Here is a 14,521-nt window from a genome sequence, read left to right on the forward strand (position 1 = left end):
GATTGACACTCGTCATCTCTCTTCAGAAAATGCAACCGTGGAGATTCTCAACATTGTGATATGGATAAACTAAAACCTTTTATAGGGGCCTGTTTTCTTTTTTATTATATGCAATATTTTTGGTCTAAAGCCATTCCCCCTAACTTTATTTGATTTTCAATAAACAGTTTAGAACAACAGCGGGCAACTTTTTCCAGTTAGGGAAATAAAGTTAAGGAGAAGTCTTCCTTCCAAAGATGAAGTGTTATTTTTGGTGAAAGTATTTTGCTTAAAAGGTAACAACCGAGCACAGATTGGATTGCTGACAGTATGATCAGAAGTGCTGTGCGAGATGGTGGACTATATGCAGCTGATGGGTTTTCCATCTGAAAATAAAGTATCTGAAAGGCATCTGGGTCATTTCTACAGAGCCTAAGAATTCCTCCCCTCAGACTACTGTTAGTGAAAGGCTTGTCAATGTAAGTTCTGTTTTGCAATTTAAATCTCTTCTATGCTGATGCTTTTCATGATCTCATAGAATCTTGGGATCAATTACAACCTAAATCTGTTCTGTCCTCCTGTCGTCAATTCATGATCTCAAGGACACTGGCATCTTTTATGACCTCATATGTATTTGGAACCATTCAGGCATCAGTCTGTTCCACTCTGCTACCATTTCATAGGCTCTTTAAAGCATTATTATTATTAAAGTATTATTAAGAAACAATAAATCTTTTAGATTCATTTTTTTCCATTGCCATTTTTGTTTCAGATGATCTTAGGTTCAGCTCAGTTCATAATTCAGTTCAAGCATTTTTTATCTGCTTGCATTTTTCCCATATTCCCATATTTTCTTTTTTCTTTCTTTCCTTCCAGTGCATCTTTTGTGCTACCCATAGCACATGTTTATTTAAACTGTATCTGTTTTCACTGTTGTTTTTAACAATAAAATGATTTCATGTCAGTGGAGACCTGATGACACAAGGCCTTGCTCCTCCTATTTTAAGAAATTTAAATATATATTTAGAAAAATTGTATTTCACAAAGATACTCCTGATGTATAGTAAACCTTCACACAGTGGACTTCCCTTGTGTTTATGGTCTGTACACCCTGAGGTTCACATGTTGGGCAACTGCAAGTGACCCCAAGACCTATGCTTCACTGTATAAGGTCTGAACAACAGTAGGGGTCAATTTTCAATTTAGTCAAATGCTTATTGTTCATAAATCTGATACCTTTGATGTTGAACATTTGCTCTCCTGTTTAGGGAAATGGGGGCTGTATGAAGTGAGAAAATCAGTCCTCAGATACCCTCAAGAATCTGCTACTTTAAAGTGCTTTTTAATATAGCCTTCCTGGCATTTATTTCTACCTATCTCAATCCTGCCTGTAAGTTTCTGACTCAAGCTGTGTTTACCAGACGTGATGCTTGGCATCAGAGCCTTGGTAGATCACAGGGAGCAACTTGCTTCTTTCCCCTACCCTAGCATGTAGCTTCCTGGGATCTGTGGTGACCACACTCTTGATATTGACTGTGTAAATGTACGTAGTTTATTAATGTGTAATTGTTATTCTGTCACTTTATTTTAATAAGTTTTGATAGTATTCTGATCTACGAGAATGGAAAGAAAACACAACCAGGTTCTCACTTTGCACTTGGAAAATTGTTGTTGATGAGGAGGTGTGAAGAAAAGGAGAAACCTGTTTTTCTTCCTGAGCTGAGGGGGAACAGCAGAAGAAAGAAATTCTTTAGCATAATTAGTTTCTGTCCATGACAGGCAGGATTTCGTGATGATTATCCTAAACAAGGAGCTTCAGTGAAAGAAAACAGATAAATGAAAACGGTAGGATTATGGATTATTTGTGTGTCTGAAGATTCATTCTATTTCTTTCACATTCAATTATCAGGAAAAAAGAAAAGAGACTGTTCCTGTGTACATACTCTTTTCATGTCCAGTTCTCAGAGACTGGAATAGACCATGCAGTTTTCTTGACAAGGTTTTTCAAAAGTGGTTTGCCATTGTCTTCTCCTGAGGGCTAAGAAAAAGTGATTGGTCCAAGGTCACCTAGCTGGCTTTATGCCTAAGGAAAAAAGACTAGAACTCCTTGTCTCTCCCAGTTTTTAGCCTGATGCCTTAACTGCTATACTAAAATGCTGACCTTAAACACACACATATAAACAGTAAAATTTATAATCTATCTTTCCTTTTGTCTTAAAGAGGAAGGTTAAAGCCATCCTAGATACTATTTTAGTGACTACTTCTATGGCTTGCTTTTAGGCAATATCAGCTGAAAATAATCTTTCAACTGCAAGCTATTTTTAATAAAATATGTAAAGCTTTCTAACATTCTGTAAGTAAAGGAGAAAGCAAAAAATCAGCAGCCTTTACCAATATGAGTATTTCTTTTCTTTTTTTGTTTGAAGTTTATTTTATTTTATATATACATATCAATGCGTGAACAGCATAGCACCTGGGTGTTGTACATTTTAATACAGATAAAACTATAATAATCACAGTTGTTACATTCATCCAGGTTATGTATTTCTAATAATAGTACACATTTCTATTAAGCTATAGTTTTTCATTATTAAATTAATCCATGTTTCAATATATTGTTCTAATGCCAATCACTATATTATTTAAACATACATAATACCGCCATTCAATTTCTAAACTTCCCTCTTGTTATTCCTTTCATTTTATTATGTAAAAAAATGTGTATACTAATATTCCCCCTTTCTCTTATTGCTGTCTCTATTCTAACTTTTAATCATATCTCCCTTATATTAAAAGATGTTTTCTTTCAATCCAACATCTATCACCCACTTTGGTGCTTTGAATCCTGTTCATTTTTAACTTACCTCCCATATTTCACTCTTTGCATCTATTTGTATTAAGGTACAATCATTATTTCATTTTTCAATGTTTCAATACACGGTTCTAATACCAATCACAATATTATTTAAACATACAAGGTTATTCTAATCATATTCTTTACAATAATCAAATCTATATAATTCTGATAGTAATTCACATATGTTTATATTAAGGTATGTTCTTTTATTATTTAATTGCTCAATGTTTCAATATATTATTCCAATGCCAATCACAATATTATTTAAATGCTCTTAATAATACCATCATTCAATCTCTAGTTTTCTCATTTTATTATTGCTTTTGTTTCATTACACACACACACACACACACACACACATGAATGTTCCCCCATTCTCTTATTTCTACCTAACTTCTAATCATGCCACCATTCTTTAAAAAAGGGGAAAGAAACAACAACAGAACCCTTTCTATCCATCATCTCTTGCCTGCTTCAGTACTTTGATTCTTATACTTTTTAATTAACTTGTCTTCCATATTCCTTTCTTGGATCTTTATCCCTATCTGCATCTACATCCTAGCTATTCAATCCCATCTCTACCCTCTTCCACTGCCTAGCTTTCAAAATATATGCCCGAACCCCCATCTCCCTTTCAAATGTATCTTTCTGTATCTCCAATTCTTTTTTTAACTCTTTTAAAATATTTTCTCCTTGGTTTGATTCATCAATCATTGTTATTTTTATTATTGTCTCCTCCTTGTCGTCTTCTTTTGTTCGCTGGTTCCTCGGTTCTGTCATTTCCTCCATTCCTTCTGCTAGCTCCTCCCTTTTCTGGGTGTCTTGATCTTTACTCATTGTCCCTCATATAATATTTTCCATTTTTTCCATAATCTTAAATCCTTTCTCCATAATGTCCTTTGTGCGTTGAAAAATCAATGCCATCTCATTCAAAGTTCCACTCATTTCCTCCTTATGGGGCATCTTATTTTGTTTTAAGAAGTCCCCCTTTTGTCCAGTGGTCTAAGAACCATTTATTCAGACTTAAAGTTGCCCATCAAGAAGTACTAATCACAGTTCTTTGTATTCCATAGGTAATCAAGCAGTTCCATTCAAATAGTCCTGGGAATTATACAAAGCCTCTTTGAGTTCCCTTTATAGGTTCAATCTTCTAGCATAACAGGGGTCACTTTAATTGAATATCTTCCTTGTTTTAATATTTAAATCTCCAGTAGTCATGGCGTAGTTGGATATAGCCCAGTAAGTATTTTCACAGTCCTTCAAATAAGTATTCCCAGGCTTGTATATTTTCCTTTTGTCAGCAGGTGGTACTCTCAACTTAAATTTCAGTGTTGCCACTAGTCAGTCTGATTTTAATTATTTTAATTGTAATTTTAATTGTAATTCAATTATAGAAGCAGGATAAGTTTTTAAAGTAAATAATTCTAGCATTTTAAAATGCCTTCCCATTACCACGTCTTCCCAGTTTAAGAGTCCAATTTTCTGTATTTTTTAGAAGTTTATTGTTTTTCTCTCTTTAAATCTTTTCCTTCCGGTCTGGTATTTACATCAGAATGCTTAATCGCCGCTTTAACAAATAATTCTGAGCAAATAGATCTAGATTATTCATTGGGGTTAGGTTTTAATTAAAAAGGAATCCTCTCCCCCAGTTCCAGTAATCTGTTAATCTGTTAATCACTCTTCACCTACTTTGCTCCAGCACCAGTCTTAGTTGTTCCTCGGCTGTCCCAGCTTCGTGGCAGACATCTTTAGGCTGCCTCTTCTCCTCATTGTGGCTGAGAGGGAAAGAGAACCCTAGGTCAGGCAGGAGAGTTGCGACTCTCTGCAACCTCACAGGGCACCCCTCTTTGCTTCACCACCCCTACAGGGTGGATTTGGCTCCTTTCAGAGCTCACCAACGGGGAGAACTTGGTGCGGGGGCATGGAGACCTGCTCCTCGTGTCCGATCTCACCACAATGTCAACCAGAAACCAGTATTTTTTCGGGGGGGAGTCAGTTCAGGGTGACACAAATTGAAAAAATATATATCCACAACCTTTTTAAAGATTGATTTATCACTTCATATAATTTCTTTATATATGCACACTGGTTCGTTGCAAGAACATCTTAAATGTTCTAGTTTAGTCCTGAATTGTTAAGGAACAAAATCCAAAGTCTTGGAATATCCAGCAGTGTCTTTTGCATTCTAATTTACATCTGGAACATGTGACAACATAGCAAACTTACTTGACTGAAATTAAGTAACCTGAAGAACTTATCAAGAAAGAGTTGATAAAGCTCTGGGCTTTAATGCATTAGAATTTCTGCATGGGGCCAAAAGTAAATATCAAGATTGTTCAACTCCTCAGAACTCTAGAATTGAAATTATTGTGAAGACAATAAAGAACAAAAGTAAACTTTAAGTCACCTGACAGAAACCGAGGCAATCGGTACTTCATAAGGCTTTGTATGAGAGAGTGATTGCTGGATGGAAAGGATATACCATCCATGCTGCAAGAGGCTGCTGAGAAGGGCTTAGGCACAACTTCACAAAAATATGGTCTAATGCAAAGGGGAGTTTGGAAGGATTGAGCTAATAGCTACCACAACATTTTGGAAAACCACAGGGCCAGCCAAAGTTTGTGGATCCTTAGTATACGTAGAATATTATTTTTGGAAAATCCATTTTCTGTTTGATGCTGCATCTTCAGTGCTCCATGGAAATGTAGTAAAACCTTGTACATTGACTATTATATCATAGGGGGGCAGGTATATAGAACACACTGTTCATCTTGCTTAATCTTAGCAACGTAGATTCACGGCAGTTTTATCTAACTCATCTTGGAGCAGAGAAATAAAGGAATTATCTGTTCAGAGCACTAAGTTTCTTTGTGCTTCCCTATTGAATTCCAAGTACTGCTCCACTGGCTGCCACTTCAGAAAATGCCCTTCTTTTTCTCCAAAGAATTTAGCCCTTTCTGATAGTTTGGCTGCAATTTCAAATGAATGGCATTCTGCTGGTTTAATTTTGGGTCATTTCACTAATGGATGAAATAAGCCTGCTTGATTTAAATCTGCACTTTAGTTGGGTAAGTTTCATTGAAAACTAAGGATGTAAAAAAGAAAAAAAAACAATGCCCATTGAATAAGTCTTGACAGTTTTTTAGATAGATGTTAGCTACAAAATGTAGGGTAGTCCAAATAATCGCTGGATGACAGTAAAGAGTGAGATTTTTCTGACCCTTTTCACTGCCATGTAGTGATTATCTGGATATCTGTAACCCAGATAAAGTTTCCCTAAGGTTGATTCACACAACAGTGGTCTTCAACTGAGTACAGGGCTTAATGGTTTTTATTTTGTTTTATGTTTGCCTTTGAGTCAGTGTAGATTCTTGGCAACTGCCTGTATGAGTCTCTGCAGTTTTCCTGGCAAGATTTCAGAAGTTGTTTGCCATTGCCTACTTCCTAGGGCTGAGAGAGGATGACTGGGCCAAGGTCACCCAGCTGGATTTGCGTATAAGGTGGGGCTAAATCTCACAGTTAATCTTTTCTAGATTTGCACCCTAATCACTACAACAAACTGGCTCTTTAATAGGGAAATGAAAAATGGACAGCTTGTTTATTTTCATTGAAATTGCATGATATGATTTCAAAATCTTTTCTGTAGAATAGTCATTATGTAGCTCTAATGGCAGGTGATTAATGTAATTTTCTTTAATGATAAAGGGAATTAAAGATTTAATTTTTTAAATCATCTTGGAATTGAGGATTTACTCAATTCAGTCTGAGTCTTATGGACATACAGTATTTAAGATTCCTTTCTACTAATGAAACAAAAGGAGGTATAAATAGTCCCATTGCCAGTACCAAAGTCCATCTAATGCTATACAAGTGGAATTTTTACTCATTTCTCCCCAATTTCTTAAAATCTTCAGATAGTTCCGGTGATCTAAAGCAAAATTTGGGCCAGAGAACAACACAATGCTATAGAGTAGACTGAGAAGAGAAGTAAAGAAAAAGAAATCCCCAAAGAAGGAAATGGCAAACCATTTCCATATTGCTGCCAAGGAAACTATATTTACATGTCCATCAAGTAATTAAGTTTTGAGTTCAACTTGGGTGAGGCTTGACTTTATGTTCAGAAGAAATCTGTTCCACTGAGGCCATTCAGTTATTGGAAAAACTTTGCTTGGGTACAAACAACTCTGTTAATATCCATTGCTTCCACCATTGTTTTCTTATTTGATATCATAAGCAGTTTCTTCTTGGCATAATGAAGCATTATTCGTTGTTTTATATGATAAAACATAATAATGAAGTAGATCATTTTAATCTGCTTTTGATTAAGGGAGATAATGTGCAAAATCCATGAAATTTATTCAGCACAAATCGTATTAAACCTCTTGAAACTAGAATGCTGAAAATTTGACTTTCACATTGTTATAATTTAAAATAAATCTGCATGAATTTTGAAGATTGGTTGCTGAACCACACTCTGCATTTTTTAATTTTAATACAATTTTATTACAACATTTTTATCTCAGCTTTCAATGTTACATGAGGCGAATAGCCTCCTTCTAAAATAAATTAGCTGAATTTGTTACAACCTAAATAACAATCCTGTAAATTAGGTTGGGCTAAGGGATGATTGATTGAGATTTGTTGTATAATCATTTTGGAATTTGAGTATCTTTGTCTTACTCCATCATATTTAGTTCCATTGCTTTTATTTGTCTTATTATTAGATTCCAGGATGGAACTATATTATGTCGCTTTTAGATCTCCTTGGCTTGTTGAGAGTTCAGTTTTTTGCATGCTAGCATTACCAGACAATTATCCAAAGAACTCAAAACTCTTTCTTGAAAATACTCTGGAATCTTTAAGTAACATAGAATTCATCTGATAGAATATTGGGCAATTTGTTATATCACTTCTAACTTGCATGAAATACGATGTTTTTATGTGCACAGACATTTTAATTTTTTTCCAAAAATCTATTCTTTGATATAGTTTAAGTCTTAATTTTTCTATTTTATTGTATTTTATATTTGCCCTTTCTCAGGTGTAAATTAATTATGTAAATTTATTTACAAATAAATGAAAACATCTTTCTTCTCAACTAGAACGTATTTTATGAATATATGTAATGCAGATGTAACCTTCAAAATCATGATAGTTGAATGAGGATTTCCAGAGAAGTGAAACCATAATTGAAATTGCTTTGGAAAAAGCAACTCCCAAGTTCCATTTTTAAAATTTGCCTTTGAAAATTATCATCTGTATTCATTGTAGCAAGACTACAAATAAGGTCGCCAACATTACATGCATTTTTAGATGAATAACTATACTGAGGGGGGGGGAAAGAAACGAAAAGTGTTAGTGAATCTTCTAATTCATAGCAGTGTTAGTATGTAATTTGCAAAATTTTCTTTGAACAAGCGTTCCTACCGTAAGGTAAAGAGAACTTTTTGATAAGCTTGTATTCAATATTTTTGCACCTTACCTGAAATTCTTCTCTTAAACAGGCATCGATATTCTGAAATTGGTAGCCGCCCAACTTGGAAGCCAGTGGAAAGATATCTACCAGTTCCTGTGCAATGCCAGTGAGCGGGAGGTGGCAGCTTTTGCCAATGGATATTCTGCAGATCATGAAAGGGCTTATGCCGCTTTACAGCACTGGACTATCAGGGGCTCTGAAGCTAGCCTTGCCCAGCTGATCAGTGCTCTCCGCCAGCACAGACGCACAGATGTGGTGGAGAAGATCAGGGGTTTGATGGAAGATGCAACACAGGTAATACTATATTGCTAGCTACGTGCATTCATATTCAATGCTAATCTAGAGGCGGGGTACAGAACAGTCTTATGTAGCACAATTGTAATTCCTTCTGCTAGTGTGATCCTCTCTCTCTTATTAAAGAATAAATGTGGGGGGACAGCAACACAGATACTTCCTGGCAACGTTTGTTTTTCTTGAAATCAAGCAATTGTCTTCTCCAAACATCTTAGTACTGACTCCAGGTCAGCCAAAGTGCAAGAATTGAAGAAGTGGAAAGGCAACACTGTAGGGCAGTAATGGTGACCCTTTTAGACACCGAGTGCCCAAACTGTGCATGCGTGCGTGGCCAAACTGAAAGGTGCATGTGCGCAAATGCGTGCATGCGCATGCATGCAGGGACATGCCCGAATGTGCGCAAATGTGCCCATGCACGCATGCGTAGCAGAGACTCAAAAACCAGCTGGCCAGCAGTAAGTGGGGCATCCCAACCCTGGCAGTGCGGCAAGAGGAAAGATCTTTTTCTTTCACGAGCTTCTGTTTCATCGTTTGCAGGGAAACAGAAGCTCATGAAAGAAACGCCACGGAGATCTGACCTGGGACGACGGTGTGCTTGCCAGCAGAGAGGGCTCTGCGTGTCACCTCTGGCATACATGCCACAGGTTCGCCATCACGACTGTAGGGTATTTTTTTTTTTTTTAGGCAGCAAGATTTCCTTCTCCTAGTTTTCCATCTTTTGTGTCAGTTCATCATGCTATACTCAGTATGTGAAATGGGTAGACCTGAAATAATTCCAGCAGTCATTGGTGGAACCTTAATGCACTTAAGCAGCAGGTTAAGTGCTCTGGAAATCACTGGCAAGTCAAGGGTTAAGTGGTGCTTCCTCACGTTTAGTGCTCTTCCCCAGATTATGAAGGTACGCTTATAGCTCATCTTACTTATCTTTCTGCAATTCAGGAGGAGAGTAAGACATTGCCTAACCTGATGCCTTCAACAAGTGCTTTCCAACATTGCACTACCTGATTTATGCCCTTTTTTGCTGATACATAAAGTGAACTTTTTTATGTTTTAAAACTTACTCTATTCAAGAGTTTCTGTTTACTGAAAAAATGTTGTTACCAAGAAGGAGTTGGCTAATATGGAAATGTTCGATCATTTGTCCCAATGACAGAGGCGTCAACTCTTTTTCAATACTGTGGCAGAGTTTTAATTTCTCTTCTGCTTTCCTTTTTCTTCCTCTTTTCTCTGTATCAGAACAGTTTGATGCTTTGCTTTATCATTGTCTGTTATTTGAAATTTGTTTTAGAAGAGCTTGAAAGTGCAGGATTTTCAGCTGTAACCTTATCACCATCTACACACTAAGAATGGTTTCTAATTCCTTGTTTAAAATAATGCCCTCTAAACATATTTCTAGGCTCATGCAAATGATGCAAAATGCTGTGGACTCTGTACATTAAAAGTAGCTAAAGTGCCTGCTCTGGTGGAGAGGCTGGATTTAATTGAGGACTACAGCAGGCCCTATCACAAGCATTGCATTCATAAAGTAACCACCACTGATAATTATACTACCAGTAATAGTAATGATTGTATCATATTATACACCCATGTAGACACTGGCTCTCCCCAGAATGTAGCAGCTTATAATCACAACTTGTACATTAAGAGTCTCCCCATTTCATTACCAAAATGTTGCAAATTCCTAATTGTTTTACTTACTGTAAATGATATACTACCAAAATGCCAGCAATGTGAATTTTGTAGAAGTCAGAGGACTAAAATAAGACAAATGCTCAACCTTCCAATGTAAAAACCTTTGTAACAAGCAAAAGCAGGAAAAAAATTTGCAAAATAAGAGAGGATAAATGTATGTAATTATACTTATTGTAGAATTCAAGTGATTTTGATGCAAAGTTAAAAGGAGAATGTAAGATTTGACAGAAAAACAACATTAACTTTTCTAGTGATAATATAGAGGGAGCACTTTTTTTCGTCCATAAAGAAATAATACTGATTATGTGATGTTTTGATAGGAATCTATCCCACTTTGCACTAATGGGTCTGTATTGGTGAGAATAGTATCTCAGCAAACCAGACTTGGGTTGCTGGAGAATCATGGCTAACATTTCAATTCTCATAGTTTGGTAGTGTTTAAAAATGAATGAGTTTAAGCCTCTTTTACAGTAGCAATGGATTATGAGAGTCATTGCCAGAGTCCTTAGCAGTTGAAAGTCAGCTGTTTTTCATCACTGCACTCTCATATTTTGCTTTCAGTAGCTGTACAGCCAGCATGTATAAGTGACTGATTTCAATGTTACTGAGCTTCTGAAAACTCATGCTGCACAAAGGCAATAATGAAGGAAGGCATATGGTTGTTTGATATCTTGCAGAGTTACAGAAAGTTATTCCCTTCTTGGCAAGAAATAAGATATCCAAGATGAAAACAATTCACTTTCATCTCTAAAATAAACACTGTTAATCAGGACAGTTTACAAATACTTCAAATACTATATACTAAAATTGTAACATAAACAATAATTTTGGTGAAAGCACAAACTTTTACATGGAACGAATGAAAGAACAATCTGTAACAGTTACAGTGCCAAAAATGTTATCAGAATGCTCAGCCAATTCAACTGTCCAAAATGAGGCACATTAATCACATTCTTAATAGCCAAAAAGATGGATAGTTCTCTGTTTTGTACTGAAATACAGATGGGTTATGAGATCCTGACAAAATATTTCAGTATATCCCATCATGTGTTGTTGGGCTATTTATTCACGTTAACAGCCAGTGAGAAAAAAGAGCTGGCCATTTTTGAGCCCAATGTGTAGAGAAACATCTCCTTTTGATCATAATCTTGATATCCAAATTCTGCAAACTAATAGGGAATCATGCAACCTTATATATTTATCCATGTTAATGGAAACATTCAATATTCTTCATTCAGTGCCGTTACCTATGATTATCATGATATGTTTTTGCTTTTGTTTGATTTAAATACTCAGCAATATGTCCTTTCAACTGTTTTTTTTAAAGAAATGCTCAGAGCAGAAACAAATGAAATAGCAGAAATAAAAAAAGAGAAATTCAAGATGATAGATTCAGCACAATTTCTTGGCTTAAAAAAATAGAACTTTATTGAAAGAAGGTATTAATGAAAACACAAGTCACTGTTGAAATCATGGTTGAGTCAATTATGGGTTGTTTTCTACTGTACCCCTTCCTTTTGAATTGCTACAGTTCAGTAGTATATCTCTGCCACCACCCCTGCAGCAATCGAACACCAGAACTAGAAGAGAACTTGAATGTCACCATGGTTGCAAAAAAAAAAATGGTCTCACATTTTGCTCAAATTTATTAAGAGCCAAGACCTGATAAAGAAACTTTCAGAAAAGCAGTTCTTAGTTGAGATAATTTTGTAATCTCATAGTTTATTTTCAGACCAAAATGAGGAACTGAACTAACCCAGAAAGCCATTAAAGATCCATTTAAATCAAATGTAATCTTAATTATATTAATATAATTATGTAATAGGCACTAATTGGCCTGAAAACAATATTGTTCCTTTAAAAAAGAGACATTTAAGAATTTAATGAGCAAGCTTTCTGTACTGCATTGCTTACAAATTCTACTTCCCTGTTTATCCAGGAAGAATGAAATCATGCTTTAAACCTGTCCCCCTGAGGAATATTTGTCCAATAATAGTCCAGCAGTTTCTTATTTGGTTAATCTTGAAGAGAACAGAAGTCCTAGCAATTCTTATATTGCCATTAGATTGGGGTGGGAGTGAATAAGCAGCATATAGTATACACCCTCCCACACACTACTTGTCAAGGATTTCTATATATAGGTTATTAAGTTAAAATAAAAGACAGAAATGTCAATGGAAAATTTGGAAATAATAAGAACAATCTAAAGATTGATTGATTCATGGAAATTGGGAGCAACCTTTGATACGACGGGGGTCTACGGAATTTTTTTGCAAAAAACAAGTTAATTAAAGTCAAAGACTAAAATATAGGATTCTCATATAAGATGCATTGTTATCCAGTAGTACTTCTTCCAACAGTATGTGCAAAAAAAGGCTGACAAAATTCTGACAAATACAATTTTTGTCTGAATGGTAAAATGAAATATCATTTCTTGTATATGCAAAGAAGTATTTTATAGCTTAATCTCCCTTAATCTCCTTTGCAGTTGATTTGAGATTTGCGATAAAAATTGATAGGTCAGAGATGATAACAATTATCATACTCAAGTGTTTGTCCGGGCACCAACATTGCCTGATTTGTGTCCCTCAGATAATAGTGTTTGTTTTTGGTTATGCTTAGCACCTAAATAGCAGGCATTTCAGTGTTTCACAATAGAACAATGGTTCCCCATAGTCTTCTGATGCCTCCGTAGCCTCTTTGCTAGGTTAAACCAACTGTGGAATAATAAAAAAAGGAAGTGACTCACAAATACTATGATTAGGATTTGCTGAAGTGGCAGCTGGATCTTGAGGTCTAGCCATAGTGAACCAAAGCATTTATCTGTGAGTCTGCTCTGTATTAGATACTTTATTGGAGCTGTTAGTATGATATGATGCCTTATCCTGAAAATGAATTCTTAATGAATTCTTCCAGTAATCCGGAGTGGATAAAAATTGATGATTTTTTTTAAAAAAAAATTTTTTAATGGATTTTTTAAATTTAAATCGGATTTTTTTTATTTTTATCAAATTTATTTTAATAAAATGCTTTTGGAGTAAAAAATCTATCCAAAGATAGTTTTCTATTTAAGATACATTTAAATTTAGTTTATTCAGCATGAAATGGAGTTTAGTTATGTAGCATGAAGCTATATATTCTGCAATATTGGGACTGTTGGTGAGTCAACAACAGGTCAGAGGAGGAGCTGCTGCAGGACAGGAATGGCAGTTGCTCTTTAAAAATTATGATCTAAATTGAGTTGATTTAAATCAAGCCTTTTTACTAGTGATTTAAATCATGATTTAAATTGTGATTTAAATCGAATTGATTTAAATCAAATCCACCCTGCAGTAATCCTAGTTATATTAGCTAATATTTATTCATGGATATATTTGGAATACATGCCTATTGCTCTCAGTGCAGTGACGTCCTTAATCTCCCCATTTATATTTCATGAAAAGAGTCCTAAATATAGTCAGTTTTGGTTGGATTATGCTCTTAATTCCATTTTTTGTTCATATTCTATCACAACATTCTGAAATATTGTGTAGCATACTTTCTATTGTGTAGAAAGAAGTTTGGACAACATACTGCTTGCTTAACAAAGTAGTGTAAGAAGCCAAAGGAAATATAAATTATTGTGTGGGATAGCATAATTTCATCATAATCACATTTCATAAGAAATACTAAAGGATTGGATGGGCCCTTTAAACTCCCCTCCTTTTGAGAGGTTTTTTCATTTATTGGTTAGAAAATTGTACAGTTTTTACAGAACTACACTTGCCTCTTCCCAGCAAAGCTAATTGGGTATTATGCTAGAAAATAGAGGAATTAGGTCACTAATCTCTACAGTACTGTAAACTATCTTTAAAGTCCTACCAACCTCTTTTTCCCCCATCATAATAATTTCAGTAGAATACAGACAGTTCTGTTCCATGATTTCATTGTCTTCTAGTTCTCCAGGAAAAGTCACCCTTGGTTGGAACCTGTTCCATCTACTCATTGTCTAAGTAAAGATGTTCAGAATTTTAAATTAATTGAATTAAAATGGACAAGTTTGGTCTATTGGTTAAAGCGCCAGGCTAGAAAGCAGGAATATATAAACAAGAATCTTGAAAGGAAGCTGATAAAAGTGACTAAAATTCTTTGAAATCTTAGTTGTGGGCTCTGCTATGTATATGCATGTGAGTCATTCATATTCACAGAGGAGAGCCTTGTTATAATTTCTGTAAATACGTCTG

General features: G+C 35.3%; 1 protein-coding gene across 1 annotated transcript in view; it reads left to right on the forward strand.

The window, feature by feature from the left end:
• Nucleotides 1-14,521, forward strand: part of TNFRSF21 (TNF receptor superfamily member 21) — a 50,080-nt gene that overhangs the window by 16,701 nt on the left and 18,858 nt on the right. Inside the window, exon 4 of the mRNA XM_034426814.3 lies at nt 8,341-8,606. Within this exon, the coding sequence (XP_034282705.2) occupies nt 8,341-8,606 (266 nt within the window). The remainder of the gene's footprint in view (nt 1-8,340; nt 8,607-14,521) is intronic.

The sequence above is a fragment of the Pantherophis guttatus genome, chromosome 1 (assembly GCF_059756535.1).
Source record: "Pantherophis guttatus breed Tessera chromosome 1, ASM5975653v1, whole genome shotgun sequence".
Lineage (NCBI taxonomy): Eukaryota > Metazoa > Chordata > Lepidosauria > Squamata > Colubridae > Pantherophis > Pantherophis guttatus.